The sequence below is a fragment of the Astatotilapia calliptera genome, chromosome 12, assembly GCF_900246225.1.
Source record: "Astatotilapia calliptera chromosome 12, fAstCal1.2, whole genome shotgun sequence".
NCBI lineage: Eukaryota > Metazoa > Chordata > Actinopteri > Cichliformes > Cichlidae > Astatotilapia > Astatotilapia calliptera.
This window is the reverse complement of record NC_039313.1, coordinates 16099630-16125639: the sequence shown is the minus strand read 5'-3', so window position 1 is coordinate 16125639 and position 26010 is coordinate 16099630. Positions and strand designations below refer to the sequence as shown.

Here is a 26010-nt window from a genome sequence, read left to right as displayed (position 1 = left end):
TTTTGTAAGAAACAGAGGATTAACTGCAAAAAGGCAGAAAAAAATGAACTAAAATAACTGTTTAGAGAGCTGTGGTTTTACATCTTGGTCAGATTGCCAATTGTTGTTAACACTGATGTTCTGTTTAAAGAAAAAAAAGTTCTTGTTAAATACAGAAGTAGTTTGTATTTCATAATTTTTACATTTAATTTATTTAGGGTTTTTTTTGACGGGTTATATTTAAAATAAAAAATTATAAATGCATATTTTCTCCCCTTAATATTTACCTTTAAACTATTAAAATTCATTTTAAATGTTTTTAATTTTTCTGTTTTCTATATTTTTATATTTCTGTGGGAAGCGTGGGCATTTTTGTCCATAGATTTCTTTTTTTATTTATGGTTAAAATTAATGTTCAGATCCAAGAACACTAATAAAATGATGTTCCAGTAATCCTGTGTCCTGTCAGATGTGTATTCATGGTAATGATGAGCTATTTACATATTACATCATTGTCCCTTTAAAGACCCAATATTGCTTTTTTTGGACCTCATAAAACACATTGTTGTCAAGTGGACAATGTCTCCAGAAAACACAATAGAGTCTGGTTGGTGTGTATCAGTGTATCTAGACTTCTATAGGGAGTGTATGAGGTCTGAAGTGACCCAAATTTTTTTCAGATTTTTTCGAACACTTTAACCTCGCTCCCTTGGCTCTAAGTCCTTTCAAAAGGGTAGTCCACTTAAACCACCACCGGGCGGATTGACGTAGTATAGTCCCGCCATACCACATAGACCCGTATGTGTGTGTGTGTGTGCGCGCGCATGTGCAATTTTACAGAACTCTACTCATGTCCATTTATCTTGGTATGAGTGTGTTTTCCTCCACATTTCTTATCCTCTCCATCCCACCATTATCTCTACACTGGCCTCAGCAGGCCTTTCAAATACATATGACATCACATGAGGCCCTAAAAGGAGCTTTGAAAGTGACCAGACCAAAAAAGCCACAGCAGTATCTTCAGTCAGTCAAATAAACGTAGTCTGAAACAAATAAAGACATACAAGTAGTATTCTCACAGCTGCATTTTAGGTGTTCGTCAGTTATTCTCGTATCAAGAAAGATCAACATTATGCAGCTCACGATAAATGGGAGGTGTTTTTTAAAAATCTTTTCTACATTGTTTTAGTTCTGTCCTCTTCCATAAATGCACATGCCAACACAAATACCCGGGGTACAAACTGACCATGGTTTTCATGGATGCAAGCTCTTAAGATACAACAATAATCTAGGCCTGCTTATCTGATGGGCCACAAAAGCTTGCATGTAACGCTGACACAACCTACTGCTAATGCAGCTAGATTACATTCAGTTTAATACTTCTTAGTATACAGTTGATTTTAAAACCGCTACATTTAGGTAAATACACATTGCATTTTATAGATCTTGCAGATCTTCCTCAGTAATCTTTCTGTCTGTAGTTTACTTCTAGAAACTTGGGGTTAATAGTGGGAAAGTAATAAAGAGGCAACACAAGCCTGAACATATCACAACTGTATTTACTCTGGTGACATGGCAACAAATATTTTTTTATAGTAATTCACTTTCTAACAAAAACACAGCAGTTGACTGGTACCCTAAGGAGTCTTAAAGCAAATCATGAGAGGAAACAGACCCATTAAGTTAAACCCCATCAGCGCAGGAGAAAGGAGGTAGTGTTAGAGTCTGCTGGTCAACAGTACTAAAGGCAGTACCTCTATAACCATAATGTGTATTTCTCCACAGTAAGTGGGAAAAAATTGTGTGATAAAAACTGTGAATAAAAATCCAAAACATGAGTCACAAAACCTAGAGTCTACTGCCAATACACATAGTTTATAGAGTCAGTATATTAAGTACATTAAACAGTAAATCAATGAAAAACCATTTAAAATCTCATGCTCTATTATAAACTACTGCTGAAGCACAGATGAAATAATTTAGGGTAATAAAACAGATGCAGTCGTTTACAGTATTAAATTTTTTTTTAGATGTTTTCCAATTTTATGAAACACTAAAGTCTTGTAATATATATCTTTTAGAGGCAGAGGGCAGATGGTTTGTTTTTACATGAAACTTTAATGCAACTGCTGAGTGGTTGTGTAACGGCACAGAGTTGATCTGAATGCTTGCATTGTTTCTAGACTAGCAAGGCAGTAAATAGCAGAGCTAGAATCCTGAGTTGTCTTTTTAAATCTAATTTAAACTTTTACAGCCTTCTTTCACAGGAGACTGACCGAGAAGTAAAACTTTGGATCGTGGTTTGAGGAAGGCATCCATCTCAGTCAAGTCGAGCAGCCGCCTCTACTTTTTTTGATATACTGAAAAAAAGTAAATTGGGTGGTTGTTACATTTAAAAAAAGTCGACCGTGTAATTTGAACACAAAAATGTAATGTTGCTATCTTGAACGTAATTAAATCATGTAGGATCTGTACGAAATTTAACAACTTAATTTGTTCTTGTTGAGATGACCTGATACAATCTAGTAAGAGTGGTTAGTGTCTTTAAGACTGATCACAAGATCACACGAGATTTTAAACCACAGGAAAATCACTGGAGGCAGACAACTTCACCCACACCCCGTGCATGCTAGCACTATTTATTGTGGTTTAACCTGTCAAGGACAAAAACATAAAGAAGATTCTGCATCAAGCCTTGAAATCATAACTTTCCTACTTTTGATAAGCCAGGATTGGTGGCGTGGTGGTTAGTGCTGTAAGAAGGTTCTGGGTTCAAATCCAGAGTCTGATGCAAATGGATGTTTGTCTCTATGTGACAGACTGGTGAGCTATCCAGGGTGTACCCTGCCTTGTAACCTATCACTCCAGGGTTATAACCCTGCAACCAGGCTAAAGATAGGAGGATGGTAGTTGCTGTAGATCCATTAAATTTTTATGGTAACCAGACTCTAGACTTTGTTAAACATTATGTAATATGAAGACAACATGTAGTATTTAAGTGACGAAGTAGTACTGGGGTAAAAGTTATTGAATAGTGTTGACATAAAATGATAAAATTGTAAAGGATTGAAATATTCCAAGAGCTCAACTTACTTCATCTAAACATGTTTCAATCGCGTTTTCTGAACACAAAATGCACAGGTTTGTTGAATATGAATAAGTTGTGTTGATTTAACTCGTTTGTTTAAGTTTCTGCCAAAGCAAAACATTTGTGTGCAACCAATGTCCACTATTGAATTAAGTAAATCCAACATGGCCTTTTTTTCAGTGTAGGGGGTCATGTAATTGTTGGCGCTTTGTAAATAAAATAAAATTGAACTGAACTAAAACTTCTCATTACAGCTATCTGTGGTTGCAAGAGCATTACACCAGCCAACTTTGACCTTCTGTCTTTGTGTTACACAGACAACTGTTCGGCAGCAGAGATTAAGGGTCACCAGGATCTATTCATGTCTGTCATCAGGACCCATCAACAAGGTAACACACAGATGGCAGATGGCAGTAGTATCCAATTGTTTGAATGTTATAAATAAATTAATAAATGAACAATTAAAAAATAAATAAAGTTAGATTATAGAATTTTGAAATATTAAGCCTTTTTTTGCAAGACCGTATTAAGGCCTTAAATACTCTTGCGCTGCTGGAGTCTGATAGCTATGCAAAAGATGGGGGAAGGTTGTGCTGTTTTTTTAATATATAGTCATGTGGATGCTAACCTGCAAGGAGAGAAGACTACTGATGCTTACTTTATCTACACTTGAAATGTCTGCTTACTTTTAAGCAAGGTCATTAATCTATATTTAAATTTCTGTTTAATTCACTAGAGCATTAGTTGGAGGAACATCCATAACTGTAGCATGTATGTATATACAATAATAAGCACCCTCCCTTCCCAGAGAATAAGTTGACTGTTATTTATTTACACGGGGCGACCGTGGCTCAGGGGTTTGGGAATCGCATCTGTAACCGGAAGGTCGCCGGTTCGATCCCCGGGCTCTCTGTCCTGGTCGTTGTGTCCTTGGGCTAGACACTTTACCCTACTTGCCTACTGGTGTTGGCCAGAGGGGCCGATAGCGCGATATGGCAGCCTCACTTCTGTCAGTCTGCCCCAGGGCAGCTGTGGCTACAACTGTAGCTGCCTCCACCAGTGTATGAATGTGAGAGTGAATGAATAGTGGTATTGTAAAGCGCTTTGGGTGCCTTGAAGAGCGCTATATAAATCCAATCCATTATATTTATTTATTTATTTTTTTTGTGTGTCCCGTTTGGATCTTTAGCCATCAGAATTGTTGTCTTAAGGCCAAGAAAGATGCCAAGCGGATTTATTTTACCAAGTGGATCATCATGGCCTTGCCATATTGGTCCATTTGATTGACCTTTATTATAATTATGAATTTATTTTATTTTCAGTTGCTACAAACGGGACAGACATGACTGGAGGATAGGACAGGGAGAAAGAATGAAAGAAAGAGAGGGAGAGAGAGAAAACCAAAGGGGAGAAGAGACGGTGAGAAGGGGGGGAAGAAAGAAAAAAAAAAAGAAAAACAAACAAAACACCTGGGTCACCTGTATGGAGAAAAAAAAACAGAAGAGAAAGCAAACAAAAAAGAGCAACATAATAAAAAAAACAGCACCATCACAATAAACTAGCTAGCAGTAGATAACAGTAGAAACGATATTGTGCAGCACGCAAGATAGACAGCGCACAATGTGCTTTGAGGCAGCAGCCAAGAAAGCTGTAGTCCGCGTCTGTGAATACCCGTGTGTACACCTGTGTGCATACCTGTGTGGATCAGCATGCTTGTATTCCAAAGGTTTCTCCATGTAACGATCTGCTAGGGAGTGTGGGGAGCCATAGCCCCGTCCACCAGGGTATGAAGCAGGTATGGAGGAGATCCAGGCCCCAGATATCCAGAGGCCCCAGAGTTCAAGGACACGAGGAAGACCACCAAAGGGGGGGAACCGTGCCACCCTCCTGGGAAGAGCTGAGTAGAGCCCCAAAGGAGAGGTCACCTCGCAGCTACAGAGCAGAGGCCAGAGGGGGTTGCAGTGGCGTGCCCGCGGGCTCTGCCGGCAGCCAGCGGTGCCAGAGAGGACCGAGCTTCAGGCCCAGAGGCCAGAAGCCTGAGGGCATCCCACCCCCCGGAAGGAGCCCAGCCGGGCCACAAGCGCCCGGCCCCGCTAATTGGCCACCAGGAGTGAGCCGGTACATACATGATCGCCCAGCCCCAGACGACAAGGACCACCAACACACCAACGTCTGAGGGGATCAGCCACCGGCAGGGAGTGTGGTGAGGGGAGATAGGCCTCCGTACTTTAGAGGGCCTGAGATGTACCCAGAGAGGTTGAGTCTAAGACCCAACCTGACATATAGACACAGACGAACAGGCACACGCGGACACAGACGTGCATTCCCACCCCATATGCACAACCAAATACTCGGCACTCACCCAACATGTAGACAGACACAAATAGACACTGCACAGACAGTCACACTCCCCAAACATACTCTATATCCCAGGTCCAGGTACCCCCGCCATCAGAGGGGCAAGACGCACCTAGACCCAGGAGATGTAACCCTTCTCTCTGGGGTGGAGGCAAGCGGACCACCTCCTTATCTGCTGTTGACTGTTATTTCTAAAATCAGGCAATGACAACACCTGGTGACACATCGGTCAGCTGAACTTTCTTGAGGCAAATACTGCACACAGCTTCGCCTCTAGTAGCTGGATCAGTTATCATCTGAGTCCCGAAATAGTCCTGTAAAATTGTTCGCACAACTCGCAGTCACCATCTTTTCAGCACCCCCCTTTTCCATCTTCTTCTAACTATAAATGTCATCATAGTATCACTTTAATAGAAAGATGAGCACCTGTATTTATGATGGTAGAAATACTTTTCTAAATGCTGGAATTATGGTAATGTAATACTGTAATACTAACAGGTAGGGCTGGGCTATATCATACCGTTCATGATGATACCGGTGTAATGTTGGGCAACGATAGGAAAATGAAATATCGCGATAGAATATGGTAAAACGCGCATGCGCAGAGCCTTTGTTTACATACGCACATGGCGGCGACGCAGAATGAGAAGAGTGAAAGTGGATCGTTAAATGAAACGGATGAACCAGAATTGGTTTGTATAAATGCTGCAACTTCAGTGGTGTGGCACTGGTTTAGCTTTCATCCATCAGATACACAACAAAGCACTATTTTTGGTAGAGCATGCTAGCGGGCCGTCGTTATTACCGTGTTGTTTGGAAAATACGGCACACTTAAAATCAATCCTTTGATTTTTGATTTTTTTTTTTTTTTAAGTGAAAATACATTGATGGTTTTTTTTTGCACTAATAAAGTTGTGGTGTTGTAAAGTATTTTGTCTAGTGTCAATTATATCATCAGTTATATCGTTATCGCAGATAACGATATAACTGATGTGATAAATATTTTTGGTCATATTGCCCTGCTCTACTAACAGGTCTATTTAACATTTATCATTGTGTCTATGTAGCTGACAGTCTTAATAAGAACCACACAAAGCAAAAAGCAGTGAGAGACTTTAGACCAGTATCCAAAGGAAACATGAGTTTATTCAAATCAAACTGTCAAATCTACTTATAGAGTAAAAGTGCACCCTGAGCTGTCTTTGCATTATACATCACACCCAGTCAAAGATTGATTTGATTGGGTGTGATGTGATTTCATAATAGACAGAAGAAGAATGTATTGTTTCAAGTAGGGGTTCTGTTCAGAAGTACTTGAGTACTTTTTTTCTTCATAAGAGAGATCAATGTTACAGGGCTCAAGCTGTATGAGGACACACGATTCTATGGGATCTAAAACAGGTTGAACTGATGCTGCATTCTTTAGCAATGTAGTCTTGCAAGACCTATCCAGTACTGAACTATAGTCTCAATGTATTTATAACATGTACTAGTCCATCAACTCCAAGTGCTTTCATCAGAAGAATAAACAGCGCAACAGTGATAGGCAGGCTGCAAAAGTGCCAACAACAAACTGTTAATGTCAGCAAGACAGGGAAAAAGTCGATGTTTTTGTCTTTTGATTTTAGTGCTTTGCAGTTCCCAGTTTCTTTTCTTCTGTTTGGCAGCTCACAAGTATTTTTAAGGCAGCAACATCAGGAATAATACATAAAATAGAAGAAAGAAAGACAGGCTAAAGAGACAGGGCTCAGGCTATGAACATTATTCAGAACTGTCTGCTCATCAAAATGATCCACAGCTGGACCAGGAAGTGTTTTCCATATTCCACATCTGGCCTTAGGTCTGTTGAAAGGGTTATGGATATCAATGTGCATCAAAATCACTTTGAAACATTAATTCACAGAGATTCAGGAATTACTAGATTGGTTCTAGTTTCCTTGAATTGTTTCCGTCTTGTTTTGGATACTCTGTATCTGTTTACCTGGCCTGGTTCTTGCTTTTTCTCTCTTTGGCTCTTTACCTAAAATACACAAACTCTTCCATTGTTCTCGGAGTGATGTAAGGCCAATGCCTCAAAATCGTGCAGGGCTATAGTAGTATGCCTCATTTCTTTATATTTGCCTTCCAAGGAGCCAGACTTTCTTGTAATTTTTTAAAGTCCTAACATTGGCTATTTTTTCACTCATTTATAGTCCAGCTCTTGTACCTGACCATTATCAGACGAATGGCTTCTGGTAAGCCACTTAACACTTATCTATGACTCATTTAAACACAAAAAGGCACCTATCTCAAAGGATGAGCCGGTGTCGTGACTACTCAACATATCAGACAATTTAACGACGAAACATGTTCCAATAATACATAATTTGTTCCCATTTCTTTAGTTGAATCTAGGGAAAATGCCAGCAATGTCTTTAAGAAATAGGAAAAAATCCAGCAAAGACCTGACACAAGACCTGAAAGATACATCTGGCCCTTTGGTTGATCCCTGTACTATTTGCCGAGGATAATCAGAAATGGTCTCAGTGGAAGGGTGGCTGTCAAGGAGCCATTCCTAAGTAAGGGAAACAGGGAAAAAGGCTGGGTTCTGCCAAACAACACAAGAACTGCACTGTAAATCAGTGGCAGCAGGTCTTACAGAGTGAAGAATCGAAATTGTCATTAATCAGAAAGAGGCCAGAAAACAGTTACAACAGTGAGTGTCTGCACCAATCTATAAAACACGGTGGAGGCTGTGTCATTTAGGTCGCATTTAGGTTTAGGTCGCATTTCAGCAAGAGGTCTTGGAGATCTGGTTAAAATTGAGGGAATTATGAATACAGAAATGTATCATCAGACTTTGATGCACATCTGGAGAACGTCTTATACGAATTGGTGTCATTTTTCAGCATGACAATGATCCCAAACACAATACACAGTGCAAATCAAGAATTTGTCTCGACAGAACCCGGAACTTAACATTATTGAGGCACTGTGGGATCATGTTCACAGAACAAAAGGCAGCTTTGAATGTCCTTCAAGAAGTCTGGAGAACTATTCCTGAAGACTACTTACAGAAATGACAAGAAAGCTCGCCTAAGAGAGCTCATGCTGTGTTGAAGAATAAATGTGGTCATACCAAATACTGACTTTGAAGCTCATTAGAACTTTTACCTTATATACTGTATTACCATATGTGTCTGTTATAAATCACTGCTGTTATTTCCCATTTTCCTAGGAAAATATGAAGAAATGAAGGGTGGTTCAAGATTTTTGCACAGTACTGTCCATGACAGTGAATCTAATATGATCCTGGCTCTCACTGAACAAATACCTGAGTCTCTTTCAGCTTCTTTCCACTATAAAATCGGATCAATTTCAACACATGTGCCTAAACACTTAGTAGAATTTTTGAGCATACTTTATCTGATCATGTAATAAAATGAGCATAAACATACAGAATACATAATGAGAATTTTGCCTGAAAATGAATTTATATTGCCTAGTCTAGACTGAAAACAGTACCTAGACCTAAAGCTTAATGTGAGAACTGAAGGAAAACATAACAAATCATGTCTGGGAAAAGTGTGTATTATGTTACAAAACATGTTAATTGCAATTTATTATAGAGTCATTTGTAACTATAATTACAAGTTTATTTTATTTGGAACAAAGCTGCCGATTGTACCGTTTATGTTCTCATGGTGTCTTGCAGCCTGAGATGCACTTATAGTAATTACTCAGCACATACAATATGTAGCTTCTTATTTTTCTCTTTCTGTCAGTCCAGATGATTTTTCACACTGTTCCAGCTGCCTGCCTGGGTATTATTCAACAGTGCTGGCTCGCCTAAGGATGAGTGCTCTTGGCTTACACTAAGATATTTTTGGCAAATAGCAAAGAATAGTAAAAAAAAAGATGAAAAAAGAGACAGAGTGAAAAAAAAGCAGAGACAGATGAGCATAACGCAGTGTTCTTGGCTTGAGAATATCTAGGGGCTAGATTCACAGACCCCTAATATTTTGGGGGGGATTTTTTTTGGCAAAAATAAGAGGATATAAAAAAAAAGACGTACAGAGACAGGTGCATGAAGCTGGTATTAGGATATGAACAGTGAATACGACAAGCCAAGGATGACGGCCATCAGCTTTAGCTGATCTTTGGCAAATAGTACAGACCGTGAAAGACAGAGACAGGTGAGCCTAGTTTAGCACTCGTAGCTTTGGCAAATGATCAAAGGCATATAAGTGGCAATGGCAGCTGCACAGAGAGAATCTATTAGTACACAGGGTTTGTAAAGAGCTGTGAATTTCTGTAGCTACGGTGCAAGTCTTATAAGTTCTAACACACGGTAATGTGCCATATTTTCACTGTTTTCAGTAGACCTCCAATTTATTTTTTCCTATACATTTTTACTAAACTCTCCCTCTTATTTATATTTGCATTTGAGTTTAAATTGGTGCAACATATAGAATACCTAGCTCTACGTTCATGAATTAGGCTGTTAGGTGTTCATGTCTACCATCACCAGAAGCTGCTTAGCATCACCCAACAACCACCGTCCATTGGATTATTTGCACTCTCTCGCCCACATTTCTTGTTATGTCTTCACTATGCCCATACGGAAAAGAAATAGTAAAAACCTATATGTGATTACTCATGAAAGTGGCCACTTTCATGAGTAAATCATATAAGGCTTACATGATTTTCTCATGAAAGTGGCCACTTTCTCATTACTTTCATACATTGTTTTAGTAAGTATCCAAAACATACAAGTTTCATTATATAATTTTTCAAGGGATCTTATATCTGTTTTCACTCTTATATGCTTTTCATACAAGTTTCACACAAGACAGATACAAACTTTATAAGATTTGTATATATCTTTTCCATATGGATGTGCTTGATTTCAATTTCATTTCCATCTGACTTAAAAAGCTAGAACTTGGATTAATTGTTTCAGTCTTCTGACTTCAAACTGAGAGTTTATATATTCACATGTTTTTAATCTGTTCAATATGAAACTTCGATGATGCCTTATTTTCCTGACATTCGCACACAAACACATCATCCGTGCCCCCTTTTTTTGGCTCCAAAACATCTTAGCAATCCAAATGTCAGCATTGCTGCATTAACCGCCGTATTTTTTGTACCTCCCACCCAATGACAGCTGGGATAGGCTCCAGCACTCCTGTGACACTGAACTGGTTAAGTGGTTAAGAAAATGTATGGATGGAATTTCTAAAACCATGCAATGTTTTTGTAAACAAGGAATCTGATTTTGTCTTTGGGTTTCAAAGACAGAGTCATTCAAACATGTTGTTCTTGTTACGTGGCGGTTCGTTCCAAGTAAGTATGCCATCCATACTGGGTTTCAAGTGTAAGCTAAAAACAGGCAGTGCATCATTATATTAAAGTATCAGTGTTGCCCACAAACAGGTAACTGACACGTACTCCCCCAATTATGTAACTCATGCTCTCTCATGTTTCTCATATTTCTTAGATTTAAGATTACATTGAGATATATAAGTGGTCTGTTGGGAAATGTATTTCTGTTCATTTTAAAGCAATTAAAACTAATCAATTTCACTCCTAGAAGTCACAATTAACTTCTCTTCACACATCACTGTTCTCTGTGCACATGTGCTTGCTTGTGTTTTCTGGACAGACACGTGGCCGTGCACAAGCATCGGCATATCTGGTACAACGCAGGGATTGTGTCTCTGCTTTTCGGAGAACACAACATAAACAAAATGAAAACGTATACCCCATCTCTACGTAAACTTCCCTCACACAACCCCTTCCCTGAGCACAGGCCAAACTTCCAGGCTCAAAATAAATCAGGCAGCTGCTTGAGTTTTATTTTATGTGAGCTCTGTGCATGTATGTGTGCTCGAGTGTGTGTGACTCTGTCTGCAGGGTTTCTGTGCATGGAAGGAGTAGACAATTAGGTGTGCAGACCACTGCTGTTCTCTGTCAATGGAGAATGAGTGTGAATTTATTATAGGGTGTTCAGGTGAGCTAAACATCCCCTTCTGACTTATGTGCATGCTTGTGCATTGTGGGGGAAGGGGTCAGTCCCACTGTAGTAAAACATCAACAGCACATCTGCAGCAATATCTTGAGACATACACGAAATCTCATATCTGATTTTGTTTATCTATCCCTTATTAAGGTCTTTTTGTGTGGCCTCCTACATTCATGCATAAGAGCTTTTAGAAAAGTTATGTCATGACCCCACCACTATTTAGAAACTCTGCAACAAAGAAAAGGCTTGTCAAACACTGCAATTATCCTGTTTGAGGCGCTTTCAACAGTTGGAGATCTCCATGCTGATTAAAGAAGAAAACAAAATTAACTTAGCACAACACAAAAGCTGCTTTAAATCCTGTCTTCTTTGCATGATCTAAATAATGCAATCATTTGCTGCGTGTTCCTGTGTTGGTGTAGGTACATCAGGTCAACTGTGTTTCATTTTCTCCCCCCTAACAATCTCATCGGGGCCTTGACACTGTGCCATTACTAGAGAAAAACACTCAAACACACACATGAACGTGGGTCCATTAAATAGTCAAATGGGCTTCGAAAGGACTTTACTGTGGGGAATAAACCATTTAGCCAGACACTGGCAGTCGAAGTGCATAACAGTGAAATACAAAGGTGGTTTTGTTGAGGCACGGGGTAATTGGTTGAAATGAAGAGTTTAATCCTTTGGTGTTCCTTTGCAGAAAATAATGATATCGCTAAAGAGGTGAATTTAAGTGCTGAAACGTATTACACTTCACCAGTGGGACCCCTTTAGGACAAAGCCATCACGCAAGAAGGAAATGTCCTTCTGCCTTAGTCATTTCTAAAACAACAAAGTATAACTACATTGTCTTACCTTTTCCTTCCACCCTGCATTCAAACCTCTAGTTCAGAACTACTGTTCATTCTTTAAACCTTCCTCAACTTACTCTACTTTATCCTATCCACATATCTTCCCTCTTTAATGCCTTTCTCTGGCACCTATCCCTGCTTTTAAAGAAGGACTCATGAATGAAGCTGCCACAAATTAGTCAGCTGAGAGAAAAATAAGCTACACCTATTGTAAGTGCTTAAGTCACTTTGAATGCAAAAGCTACGTTACACAACCACATATGGCTTCTATCATTTGTAATTCTAAATGTTTAGAAATATTAGTAAATGTTTCCGCTTTGGACTGATGGTCAAACACAACAAGGAGTTTAAAGATGTCAGTTAGGATTCGGCGAAGTTGTGTTGCGTCCACAACCAATAGACTCCGTGATTAATCGAGAAACTATTTTACAGATTGCAACCCTGCAAATTGAAAGGAGTGTACCAAAACCTAACCAACCATTTCTCTGAAAGTCTATTTGCATTCATGCGTGGTATGTGTGTGAGTGTGCTATGCACACATGTGCGCCACATGTCTTCCCCACAATAAAACAGCCCATTTAGCAAACAAGATATTGGGTGTTTTTATTGGTCTCATCAACCGGGATTCAGTTTGACGCTGAAGATAAGAACGGAAAAAACGATTCATTGAAAAAAAAGAAAAGAAAAGACAAAACAAACTCCCAGAAACTTGGCTGCATTTTTTTCCACAGCTGTGCGTATCAAATCCTAGTATAGTTTTATAGAGATATATGAATCTAAACAAGGAGTAGTGACGTTTCAACATTCTCGCCTGGTGACATTATTGCAAGGTGAATTATGTCTTAAGTTGCAAGCAAAGATCTCAGGTAAACAGTGATGACGAATCTGTCTCCATCTCTGTTTAAGTGTTGTGTTTTCTCATTTTCAGCCTTTTCTCTTTCTTTTCAGTGTCTCTACCAAGCTTTCTCAGCAGGAGTGCAACAAAAACACTGGTTCTGTTTAACAAAAGGCCATCAAGGCCCCAAAGCTCGAGAACCAAAAGTGTGTTTTGAAAGCTATTATTCATATAACAATACAAAGTGCATTCCTAGACCAGAAAAACAAATCAGGCAAAGACTGAAGCTTTAAACAAACAAACACTAGATTTATACTCACTTTTGTCAGCATTCACTAACTCAGGGAAATTTATTTTTTCAGTCTGTCATGAAAATATAAAAGGATAAACAAAATCCTTCTTAAGGATTGGATTAAAGATTTAAGTGATGCTTAAAAGTCTGCAGAACTGATCACCCACCTTGTGATAAGGTAGCAGACCCACAGCAACGTAACTGAATTCAAACTGAGGGAGATATGCACAGCTGCAGTTGAATATAATCCGGCTCCTTGTGCAGAGATGAAAACCACAAAGTATGACTTAATTTACATTTACAATAAAACATCAAACTTCAGTACGTCAAGACTTGACAAAAGTACTAGTAGTTAATCCCTTACTTAAGAACTTAGCAGTAGTCAGTTTCTTTCTACAAAGTACAAAGTCACTACGTTATAAAATATTTAGCAAGAAAAACTGATCAAAAAGTGCCGATAATACTAATCTTTCACCTGTTGCTCATTCTAAAGATTTTGTTTTTACTTTATGCACAGGGTTATTCATTTGAACTTTTCCAGCTGGCTCAACTTTTTCTTGCTCTGATCAGTTTAAAGTGATTGATCTGAGCTGGGATAGACGGAACAGCAAGAAATTTCCACTGATGTTGTTTTGGCACCTGCTGCTTGCCATTTTGGCAATGCTTGCTTCACTGTAATGTTTTCCCCCCAAGAAATAAAGAAACTCTCACAGACAACTAAATGAATGTTCGTGTGTGATGATTTCCCTGGTAACCATGGTATTTGCATTCATGCATTTACAGTTAATAAATCCCAGTTCTGTTCCAGCTTTTTACTGGATGAAGAGGTCAGTCAGTGCCAGGATAATTTGGCTCTTTATATTTGCCATCCTTAAAAAAAAATTTGTAGCCTGGACATATTTAGCTTCATGTCAATTTAACAGTCTTGTAGAGACAACTTTACTTTTACAGCTTTTCTTTTCTTGTTCTTCACACATCTGCTGTCCATCTCTTCTCCACATCCACCTCTTTATTTGGAAAACGAATAACAACCAGTCTCCCATTCAAAATACACACATACAGACACCACATGCATTGTTGTATCACCGCACTGCTCTCATTCCTTTTGCTCTTTGACCCAGTGACAAAGCCAATCAAAATGTGTGGTCAAACAGGAAGAAAAGGAACGACGAATGGGCGATAACCTATAAACGCTAACAGAAACAAGGGACTAGACTGGTTCTTTCCATTATTCATGCAAACCCATTAAAGATGGACCACATGTTGACCCAGGGATGAAACATTTTGAACACAGACTACGTCAATCAAAGTGCCAGTTAATGTCAGCCATCAAACACAGAGAAACCCAGACACTCTGATTTTATTTCTCATTGTAAACGGTGTTTGGAGAAGGGACACAAATTGCTGTCAATCTCAAATAAACTGTCCCCAAAGATGTCCTCTAATCGCGCAGCTTTCATAATAAAATACGGCCACATGTTTTTTACCACTGATAAAATGAATGATACTCGATATCATCCAGCTGTGTGGTAGTTAATAGCTGAATGGTGTGTTTTAACATGCTCTCTAACAACAACAACTTGTGGTCCCATAAAAATGTCATATGCTGGAAGATCTCTTAACCTCGGGTGCAGTAACTTCTTGATTGCTTGCTGCTATGAGCGTTGGTTATACAAAACCAGTCTGACAGTATCCTGACTAATCTGTATGTAACTGTCAGGGAAATCAGTCAGTGAGAAACCTATCGTGGTGTTTTATCAGTTTGCTGAGAGATTGGAGGATATATTCTAAACAAATTTTAAGGCAAGGATAGAATGACAGCTACCGCTTCCTGCAAAATGATTTTGGTTTCAGCTTCAGTGGCTTCCATATCGTTGTCAGCAAAACTTTGCGACTTGCCCCAGGCCATCCATCTTAGCCAAGTGTTATTCTAAGACCTGTTTCTCTCATCATAAAATAGAACTAGATCGTGAATATCTGTTGCTCACACTGACACACATGCACACTCACTAGCCCACACTCTGTCCTTGAGAAGCGGAAAGCCTTATAATATTAGTGTGTGTGCTCTCCACCACTCAACCAAAAGTAAACATCTATGGTCTGTCGTCATTTGGACACAAATTAGAGGCTCACATAAAGTGAGGGGTGAAAAAAAGGAAAATGACCAAGAGAGGACAGAATGTAAAATCTGAATTGAGTGAGAGGGAGAGATGCAGAGGCACAAATAAACATGCAAACAAACAAACAAAAACAGATGAGCATTTCTCTCTTCACCCTTAATCCGAAAGTACAAGTGTAAAAGCCCTGAATATCTTACTGGGCTTAAATAAAAACACACATATGCCTACAAGTGCCGCCAAAAAACAGACAATTTGAACCACATGAGATCCACTATGATCTAGACGCACTGATACACACACACTACAACAGAAATTCTTGAGATAATTCAGCTCCGATGTACAGGATTCCACCAGACAGTGAGGAGTAAGCCTTGGGGGAAGAGGTGATGGGCCACATGTTGATGCTCTCCATGTGATTTTAGCTCTCCCGCTTCCCTTCAGGGGACAAGCGATCAGGCAGAACTAATGGCGTTGCTGTGTGTTAGAGGTAAGATTATCTCCTACGACAACAGTGAAAATCTGCCTGGATGCAGGATGTCTGGGGTTGAAAGGGGAAGCATGAACCTTAAATCTGATGCACAACTGGGTTGTTTGGGACTAACTGAAAGGGAGTGCACGGATCCTGTGTTGTCATGGTGATAAATGTATACCCACTCAGGTTCACGCATTAAATCATTTCAAGGTGATGTGGCTAGGGTTTGGCTTAACAACTTCAGACACACAGAGCGTGAGGTCATGGCTTACTTCTGCAGAGTGAGGCTGAGGTTGCCAGTGCAGCTCTTGATTTTGTTCTGGGCCTCCAGGTGGTTCATGCCGTCCGTGGAGATGCCATCAATGGAAAGAACCATGTCTCCAACAGCAATACCACCTTTCGCTGCCTTTCCGCCATCCGTCAGCTGCAGAAACACAAAAACCACAAACAGCATGAATTGCTGGAAATATCGGGATTACTGAGCTGGCCGGTGGGTCAAGGTGATGTCGGATGTCCACATTCAGCCTGTGTTTATCAGAGGATTTATGGATCTCTTCTATTGCATGAGTATTTAGAGAAAAATAATGAAAGACCTAGGTTCTGCACCACATGATGGAGGGTCTACTTTAGGCTCACTGATGTGTTTTTAATAGCAGGAGCCTGCAGGATTAAATTACTTTTGTGTGTTCTTTATTGTGTGCTGTCTTAATGGCCTTGCAGCTTGTTAGAGAAAAGAGTTCAAAGGTTCTCAACCACAGTGTATCTGAGAAAAAGAAAGAATGAACATGGCTGTTTATCATTTAAAGATATTTATTCTTATTCATTTTTTAATGCCTGCTCTATACATTACAGTAGCTATGCGAGTTGGGAACATGCCACGAATTGATAATGCAAGAAGGTATTTACAGCTTAGAGCAAACAGAATCAGTGTAACACAAAGGTTTGTGGTATGATATTGTGATATCTGCCTCTTTGAGCAAAAAAGAAGCTAAATTTGACACTTTCTTAAGCACTACTGTGCAATAAAGATGAAGTAAAGTGAATTTAGTGTCAGTAAAAAGCAATAACGCAATTATCCCCCATGCAAAATGTTGTTAAAAAGGTGACAAACAGATAATGGGACGCTCCGTGGTGTAGACACATACCTTTTTTATGGGCTTTGAGGAAACAGTAATTATTAGCCAGACATTTCTCACTTTACACGCATCATAAAATTTACATACACGTTTCTTGTCTCCATGTTTCAGTGTATTCCTTCATCTTCAAGCTAAACCTTAAATATGTAAACAGTCTTTAATCACTCCGCTCTGGAGGAAGTTGGTTAATTTGAAACAGATTCAAGCAAAAAAACCAAAAAACCAACGATCTGGTACTGAATACCAGTTCTGCTGTTCAAATGGGCTTCAACATACACAGGTGCATATTTTGTAAACAAGCTAAGCATTTAGCATGCGAGTAAATGAGCTTAACGCCACATGAAAATATAATCAGATCATTTGGTTGAGCGTCTAATTATACATTCTTGATTTTTCATGGACTGCGCACAGAGCTGCCTGTTCCTTTCTGATACATTTCAAATTATGTGTTATGTGCTGTTATGTAAGAGAGTGTACATACTTTACTAGGAGGGACAGATTAACTTAAATGTGCTTTTACACACTCGTGGAAAATGAACAATCTAATATTTTTATTAGCAGTGAAATATTGAAATAATTTTTTCTATCTTTTCTGACCAAAACATTTTCTAAAAACGACCTTCTGAGCATGAAGGTACTTAAAAATATTCAATTCACAATCTACATAAAAATATTGATGAAATGTTTATTTCTAAGCAACTAAATTAAGCGACTAGCTTTTTGTAAGTTCTGTTGTTAATTATATGGGACTGAATAGTGTTAGCAACGCCTTGCAGATGTAGTTCTGTCCATTCTTGGTCACACAGAGGCTCTAAGTGTGTCCAAAGTGGAGTGAGGTCATTTGTTTCTTTTGACACCACACAGACCACTTCCCTAACAGCACACACAAAAAAGCATACTTTTGTAGAAGATTCTTAAAAACAAATGCGTCTCCTGCTCCCTGACTATAGATCACTTCAAGTATAGAAAGACAGTCAAGGATGGGACAGTGTAATATGGGGTTAACTGTGTTTCCTTTGCCTTTATCTTTGTCTCTCGCTCTCTCACAGACACACAAGCACACACAAATACAGACAGACACAAGCAGGGCTAATAAAAGAGGCTCTGCACCCGGATTAGCGTTAAGGCTCTGCGGCCCCAACCTTTTATAGTCATATTAGCTCAACACACGCAACATCACTCAGCACCGCTCACTAGCACAGAGGGCAGGAAGAAGAGCATAATGAGAGATTGACATAACGTTGATTAAACTGGTATGGATGGCGAGGAAGGGAGAAAAGAGAAGGAAAAGAAGAAAATGCCACCGAGTAGATATTATGCTGCATGTTTTGACCCATTTCCAGGGGTGTATTCCAGCTAACCACTCTGGCACTGTTATGGCCCAAATGCTCACCACAAAATGTGCTATTATATGTTTTCCCCAATTAGTGCTAAGGTCCTCCCCCCCTACCCACATAAATTCCCTCTCCACATACAGACACAAAACACGGCTCTGTTTCTTTCAGAGTAAAAGTAACCTGTTTCCATACAACCGCCTTGAATTGATTTTAAAGCTACTCCATAAACAGTAAAGATTTTTGTGAAGATTATTTATTTTGCTTGTATGAATTTATCGTGTATGTCTTAAATCCACATGTCTGAAGCAATTATTCGTACTGGTAAGAAATCCTTTTGCAAAGGCAAACATTTGTTCGAAATTAATACGAAGAAAATCTTTCAAAGCTCAAAGTCGTCTCAATGTTTATATCAAAGAAAGTGAAACGCATCCAAGAAAATCAGACACAGAAATCCAAATAATCTATCTATGCAACAAGTCAAGTACTTGGAGACTGCCAGGTTATTTGATTTATGGCTCTGTTGCTTTGGTCATGACAGAAAACAGCAGCTGTAACACTTCAGATCTAACACAAATATGACACACACATGCATTACACCAATGTCAAACGCAAACGGAACAATACTTCAGTTGACAGGGAATGCTGAAAACTTGAAATGTGTTTTCTATAATCTTTTCTATGAGAAACCAGTACAAAAGCCTTATCCACCATAAAAACTGCAAAACAGCTGGCAACAGCAGTGCCAGTGACTTTTCTTTTCTGTTTGGCCCAAAGATTGAGCCACTGATGTCAGCGGCTATGGGAGAGGCTGTTACAGAACTGTAAAAGTTCTCTAACACTTACCTGTATTTTATATTATTTCTAAACATATTTGCTTTTTAACTCCATGTCTACATATTTAGGGTGGTGTGGAAACCCTCGTAGTTCAAGTGGCAAAAAGAATTTGCCTTTAAGTGGGGTTTTTTTTCTTCAACAAATCAACAGACACTATTGTGCAAAAGTCACCCCTCATTACTTGTTGCTTCCAAGGAGCCAGACTTTCTTGTATTTTTTAAAAAAAATTGGTCTTGAGCAATAGTTCTCCAGACTTATTTAAGGTCTTAAGGTTTTTCTTTGGACGTTGGCTAATTTTTTCACTCAATTTCAGCCCTACCTTGTTCCTGTTTTTCAGAGGGTTTTTTTCTTTAGCTTTGTTAGATTTAACACTGACCTATGAATCATTCAAGCATTCAGGGACCAACTCAAGGAATGAACCAGTCTTGTGTCTACTCATAATAGACAACTTAGGAAACAACCACTTTTAAATGATATCTTCAGGAAATTTGTTAATCGCAGCCTGTTTTAAAAACACACAATTTGTTGGAATTTCTTTATTTGAATCTATGGAAAAATGTCAAGACAACACAGACAGATATAAAACAACTATTAGCACAAAACTTCAAACTTCCATGTGTTTCTTGGCATGGTGTGCAGTCTGTCCTTAAAAAAACTGAAGAAACTGTGGTGGTGGACAAGTGGAGAACAAAAGAATTGACAGGTCTAAAAACAGCCATCTACAAGAGATAAAGAGTACCGTATTATTCAGACTGTAAGGCGCGCCGGATTGAAAGATTTGAGAATTTGAGAAAATTAAAGGATTTTAAGTGCGCCCTATAGTCAGAGAAATACGGTGTGTGAAAAAAATATGGAAAATGCAGCAATGACCTGACAGGACCTGAGAGATGTGTCTGCATGAAACCATCATCAGTGAAAACACACAATGGAACACTGTCAGTGATGGATCAAGGTGACTGTTGTCTTGGTTTGGCACTATATAAATACAACTGAACTGAATTGGACTGGCCTCCCCAGAGCCCAACCTGAACAATAATGAAGCAGTGTGGGGTCATCTTGATAGAGAAAGTAACAAAAGGCAGCCAATAGTTATTTGAATGTCCTTCAATAACACTGGAAAACTATGAGTAAAATCAGAAGAGCCTTTAGCTTCCAGGCCACCTTCTGTGGAAGCAGCTGCCAATTCAGGACACAGACACACTCTCTACTTTCAAGATTAGGCTTAAAACTTTCCTTTTTGATAAAGCATATAGCTAGGGCTGGATCAGGTGGCCTACACTGCTGGGATCCTCTCATAATGAGTGTTTGCTTCTTCACTCATCTTTTTTCACTCATGTATTCATACATCACTTTACATTTAATTAGTTATTATTCATTTCTGGCTCCCTTCCACAGTGTACCTTTGTCCTGTCTCCTTCTCCTCACCCCCAACCAGTCGCAGTAGATAGCCGCCCCTCCTTAACCCTGGTTCTGCCAGAGGTTTCTTCCTTTTAAAAGGGAGCTTTTCCTTCCCACTGTCGCTAAAGTGCTTATTTGTAGGGCTCATCTGACTGTTGGGTTTTCTCTGTTAAACATTGTTATTTTTGAACATGATTCAATAAGCTGCTGTTGTTATTTTCCTAGCAAAATATAAAGAAATGAGAAGCAGCTCAAGACTTTGCACTCTGTGTGTGAAATCCAGCTGCCTTACTAAATATTCATGCAAAAGTAAAGGGGTCAGTACTTGTGTCATCACTGTTCCAAAACAATGAGAAACACACATGCCGTGTCTAAAAGCCATCTCCTACGAACTTGCTCTTATGCTTCCAGCGATGTCAGGTTTCAACACATATGCTGTCTGATTTAAGTGCTTAAAAAAATCTGGTTTCAACACATAGCAATAAGAGCTTACTGGAGTGCCGCAACATTGTCTGCTTTGAGCACACACTGAACATTTTGAGTGCTTTGAACAATGCCTGCTTTCAGCACAAGTAGTGACAAAGATGACAGGCAGATGGTTCGCATCGCACTCTCTGAGAGCTTGAGACACAAATACTCTGTAACTCGAACATACACAAAGCTGCTTCCATATGGAAGCCTTCAGTACTGACCTATTTTCCTTCAATTTTGCTGTTTCAGTACTGGAACTTATGTTATCTTTTAGTAATGTCATGACAAGAAATTACCCTTCACTCTATATATTGTTTTACTGAAGGGTTTTTAAAAATTACTTATTTTATTGATGTCCACTTATTTATAATCAATATTTATTACCATATGTTGAGACAGTATGTTTGGTTTTTTTAATATATTTTTGTGCATAAAGTCCACTTAGCAGCAAGTTTGGCATATCCTCCAACAAAAGTATAAGGGCAACAAGAGTTTGATGAGTTGTATTACCACATCAACAAGATCTTTTCCTTTACACTGCCTGTTTATATCAGACTTCTGCATGAAAACAAAAAGAGTCAATGCTTAATATTCACTCGACTCACTGCTATTACTTAGCAGCACAGCTTAAAATCCCAGTTTTTCTATTATTTTACAGCCAGTTATTTTCTATTAAATGCCACTGTACCAACATTTGCAGAAATCTACTTAGGCACTACTACCAAGGTATTTCCAATTCTCCAATTTTCTCAATAAATGCTAACATTCAGCTACTGTTTGCTCTTTCTTTCGTTAATTGTTTTAATTCACTTGGAACAGGATATCCTCAGCTTATGGCACCCAGTCAAATCATAAACTTGCATGTGTTGCATTGCTAATAATGTTTCCTGCTGGATTTTTTCCTAAAATTAAATATATAAAAATTATTTGATTAATGTATTTGTTACACTGCAGTGAATGAGGACTGGAAAAATTGTACCCTTCGAAAAATATGAATCTAACAACACAGAAAACAGGAAAGATAATAATGAAAACGTTTGTTAAGCACAAGAAAAGTGAAGAGCAGTCAGAGTCAGAGTAATAGCAACAGATATCTCCATGAGAGATTCACATAAACAGAAACAGAGAGAGGTTTAAACAAAGAAAGAGGAAGATTAATAAAGTGCAAGGTCAGCCATCATGTCAGCCTACTTGTATGGCCCAATCAGTAACACGTAGTAAACTGTGAGGGAATGTTTCATTCGCAGTTTATGGCCCTGAATAAAGTAAATCATGCAGGTTTGTCAGCAGGATCTTGAAATTTTATGAAAAGGAATCTGGTATTCATCTGACAAAATCCACTGGTCTTCGTCAGCTGTTACGAGTATTAGATTCGGCTTGATTTGGCTTCAGACTGGTGCTGGCAAACTCACTCACTGGGGTTAGAAGTCGAGTCACTGAAAATTGCAACGGATAAAAGAATCTAAAGCCACAACATCACTGAAGTATAGAAATATACACGTTACTACACATAAACATCAACATAACCCCCTGAAAATGAATTAAGTATGAATATTTCACACAAATATTAGACTATAAAATTGCAAGTAGAAGTAGAATAGACAAGGTTATATCAGATTGAGTTCCCACAGAACTGTAGTGCAGTCACACTGGCAAAACCCACAAAACACATTATACATAAAAAAAATATCAAGCTTTGGACATTAGGTCTGTCGTGCTTGCAATTAAGCAGCGTCCCTAGTTAGCACAAGCTGACTGATGTGGGTTCATGAGTATTATTAAAATTCAGCTGTGCTCTTTTGATTTGGTTGCGTACAGAAAAGTGGAAGCCAAGTTATTAATCTGTTATAGGTTTTTATCATAATTACAACTGTAGCATGACTTTGCTCGTAAAAGAATGCAAAAGTTGGTTTGCTTTACATTGGTGCTTTAGTGCCATCTGTAGATCCCCAAAATTTGTAATGGCCCAGTGGCTCTAAGAGTTCAGAGAGACTGGAACTGAAGAAAAGCAAATAGAAAAATGTGTGTTTGACCTCTCAGGCCCACCGTACCAATTATTCACATGAAGAAAATACCAGCTATGTTGATGCAGCATCAACATAGTTTAATAGATCAATCCAACATATGACAGATCAACAGCTTCAAATGATATATCTTTTTAAGTAAACTGGGTGAAAAAATTAGTAGAAGTAGACGAGTAAGGATAAAAAAAAAAACTGTACACACCAGGAAAACCCAGACAGTGGGACACAATATTCTTCCTGGAAAGCATTAAATATGTCATATTTATCAGTTTCATTGTAAATATTAGGGGACATTTACATGGAATGAAGTGAGGATTTATAAACCCATGAAAACCATATAATATAAAGCTGCACTTTGCTAAACCAATCATGAATAAGTTAGCTTTCACATCCAGCCTCATTAGGAAGACTGTCATGGCAGAAAGGACATTGAAAGGGCAGGAACTGAGCTATATGAACCCAGGACCGGATTTATTTAGTCCCATATGATTTTAATATTTAAGTGGCCCTTCTTTAGCTATTTTGCAATTAATCTAATAACCTTGATTTGGGATAACATATATAATTTGTTTAATATGTTTGCTACAGTCAACATCTGATAAAATCTGGGAAAACATTTATTGTTGTGTGCATCAACTGGGTTCTGGGAATAGAGACTTCTTATTTGTAACCCATGAGCTTCAAGAATCACAGCCGCACATGTCATTAAGAGGGAATCAGGCATTAGGAAGAAACATGAATCACAAAGAGAGACAGAGTTGGTGCTTTGGGACATAACTCTTTTCTTAGAAAAACATCAGATCAGCTTAGTGTATAATATACTAACCTTTAGATTGTGTTTGTACACTAAGACATGCAGAACAAGTCTATAAATCTATGTAGGAAAAGACTAAGGGTCTAGGTTCCCAGTACATTGTCCAAGCAAAGCTTAACAAAAGCCAAAGAGAACAGACAGATACTGCTGTTACACCAGATGTTTTCTTGTGCTTCTGTCAATCTTTACAGTCAACCAATATTAATCTGAATAAACATGATCCAGTCAGGTGGCCAGCATCCTGAGAGGAAGGCAAAAATGGCATGACGGGTTTAGCAGCTACTGTGGAAAACACATTATAGCCACAATGGGTTATTCTAGTCTCTTCATTGTGTGAATTCACTGCAGTGTGTTATGATTTGGCTGTGCTGTTCTAAGGGCTCATAAAAGTCTTCTTTTAGTCTATTAAACAGTCTATTGTTTGCAATATTAACGTGTTTTGAAAAAAAAATTGTAATACATTACCACTTCATGGCAAAGAAATAAGTTAATCCGTTACTGGTGAAGTCAGAAATGTTATTGTAAGGTCAGCAATAGATTCAAATATCCTAACACAGAAGAACGATGAGCATATTTTCTAAACATGACATGAAACGCATATAAGCATGTGGTACAAGTGACATCATAACTGGTGACATCATAAAAAGCCACGATAAGCAAATGCCAAATATTGACAGGAAACATAAAATTTCACAGATTTTAATGAGAGTAAGATTAATTCTCACACTGCTGGGACTACAGAAAAATCAAATGTGTAACAGTTTTCAAATATAGCATTTTCCAACTCACACCCAAACACATACATACTGACAGATTGATTTATGGAGGGCAAATGATAAGTTGTTGATTCTGGCTCTGGGACTATTTAGCTAAGATACTCAGAGGGAAGCATGGGAATTGTTTTGATTAAGACAGATTTAAGCATTATTAAGTCATTTGGAGGAGCTGTCAACAGGCTCGTGAAGTTTGGTATGAAAGATTAAGATGAGAAATCTCAGCATTACAGGGTTAAGACCAGAGGCTTGCAAGGCTTGGAAAGACCGAGGTAACTTCAGCTTCAACCTTGGGTTTTTCAAAGCTTACCTCATTGTTCTATGCTGGCTCCTGGGAGTTTTTAACACTGCCAAGGCTGGAGCTACAAGGATGAAGCTAAAATTGTCTTACACTGTCTTTTACTTCTAATACCACAAAAAAAAAATACTAAATAACATTTTATTTATTGATGGTTGCAGCTTGCACACAGCTGTCTTTCGAAGTAAGTAAATGAAGATTCCTTCCCAGTCTTCTTTACCAATGAGCTACAGACTATCTAATTGTGACTCTACTGCTACAAGATGCTAGTAGCACCATTATATTGACCTAGCATAAGTCAAATGTAAGCAAAAAAGTAGCCTAGGTGGTGCTTCCCTTGGAAATTTTAAGCTAACATAACATAACTGCTTATTATTATTATTAATATTAATATTAATATTAAGAAGAAGAAGAAGAAGAAGAAGAAGAAGAAGAAGAAGAAGAAGAAGAAGAAGAATGATGGCTCTTCATGAGCCTGAATAATACTGTCACTTAATAAAACTGAAATTGAAAAATATTTTCCACCTGGGATGTCGTGTCTTGGGTGTTTTTTTCCCCACCAACTGCTTAAATCTTTTATCTACCGTCATGTAAAGGAATCTGTAATTTCTGTCCATTGTTTTGTTTTTCCTATCATTTTAGAGTCTAACTAGCAAGTGCTCCATTGATGCTCAATTGAGTCATTTGTTTACTTTTAGGTCACATATCACAAACTGCCACCTTGCATAGCTTGGTTGTTCTCAACTGTGTGTTTTTTTTAGACAAGTGGTCATACACAATTTTCCTGCATTTGTTGCAAATTCTCTGCTTTATTGGAAGTTGTTTAAGTAGCTCACTTTTTACTAAGTCATCACTGAGGTGTGCAAAACCATATGTGTACTTCATATAACATTGATATTGTGACATTGCACTTTTATATCACA

The 26010-nt window shown here is 38.5% G+C and overlaps 1 protein-coding gene across 6 annotated transcripts in view; it reads right to left on the bottom strand.

The window, feature by feature from the left end:
* pdlim5a (PDZ and LIM domain 5a) overlaps positions 1-26010 on the bottom strand; it is a 78325-nt gene that overhangs the window by 37107 nt on the left and 15208 nt on the right. For all 6 annotated transcript variants that reach the window (XM_026188718.1, XM_026188716.1, XM_026188719.1 and 3 more), the window contains exon 3: positions 16275-16426. In XM_026188718.1, coding sequence (XP_026044503.1) covers positions 16275-16426 — 152 coding nt within the window. The remainder of the gene's footprint in view (positions 1-16274; positions 16427-26010) is intronic.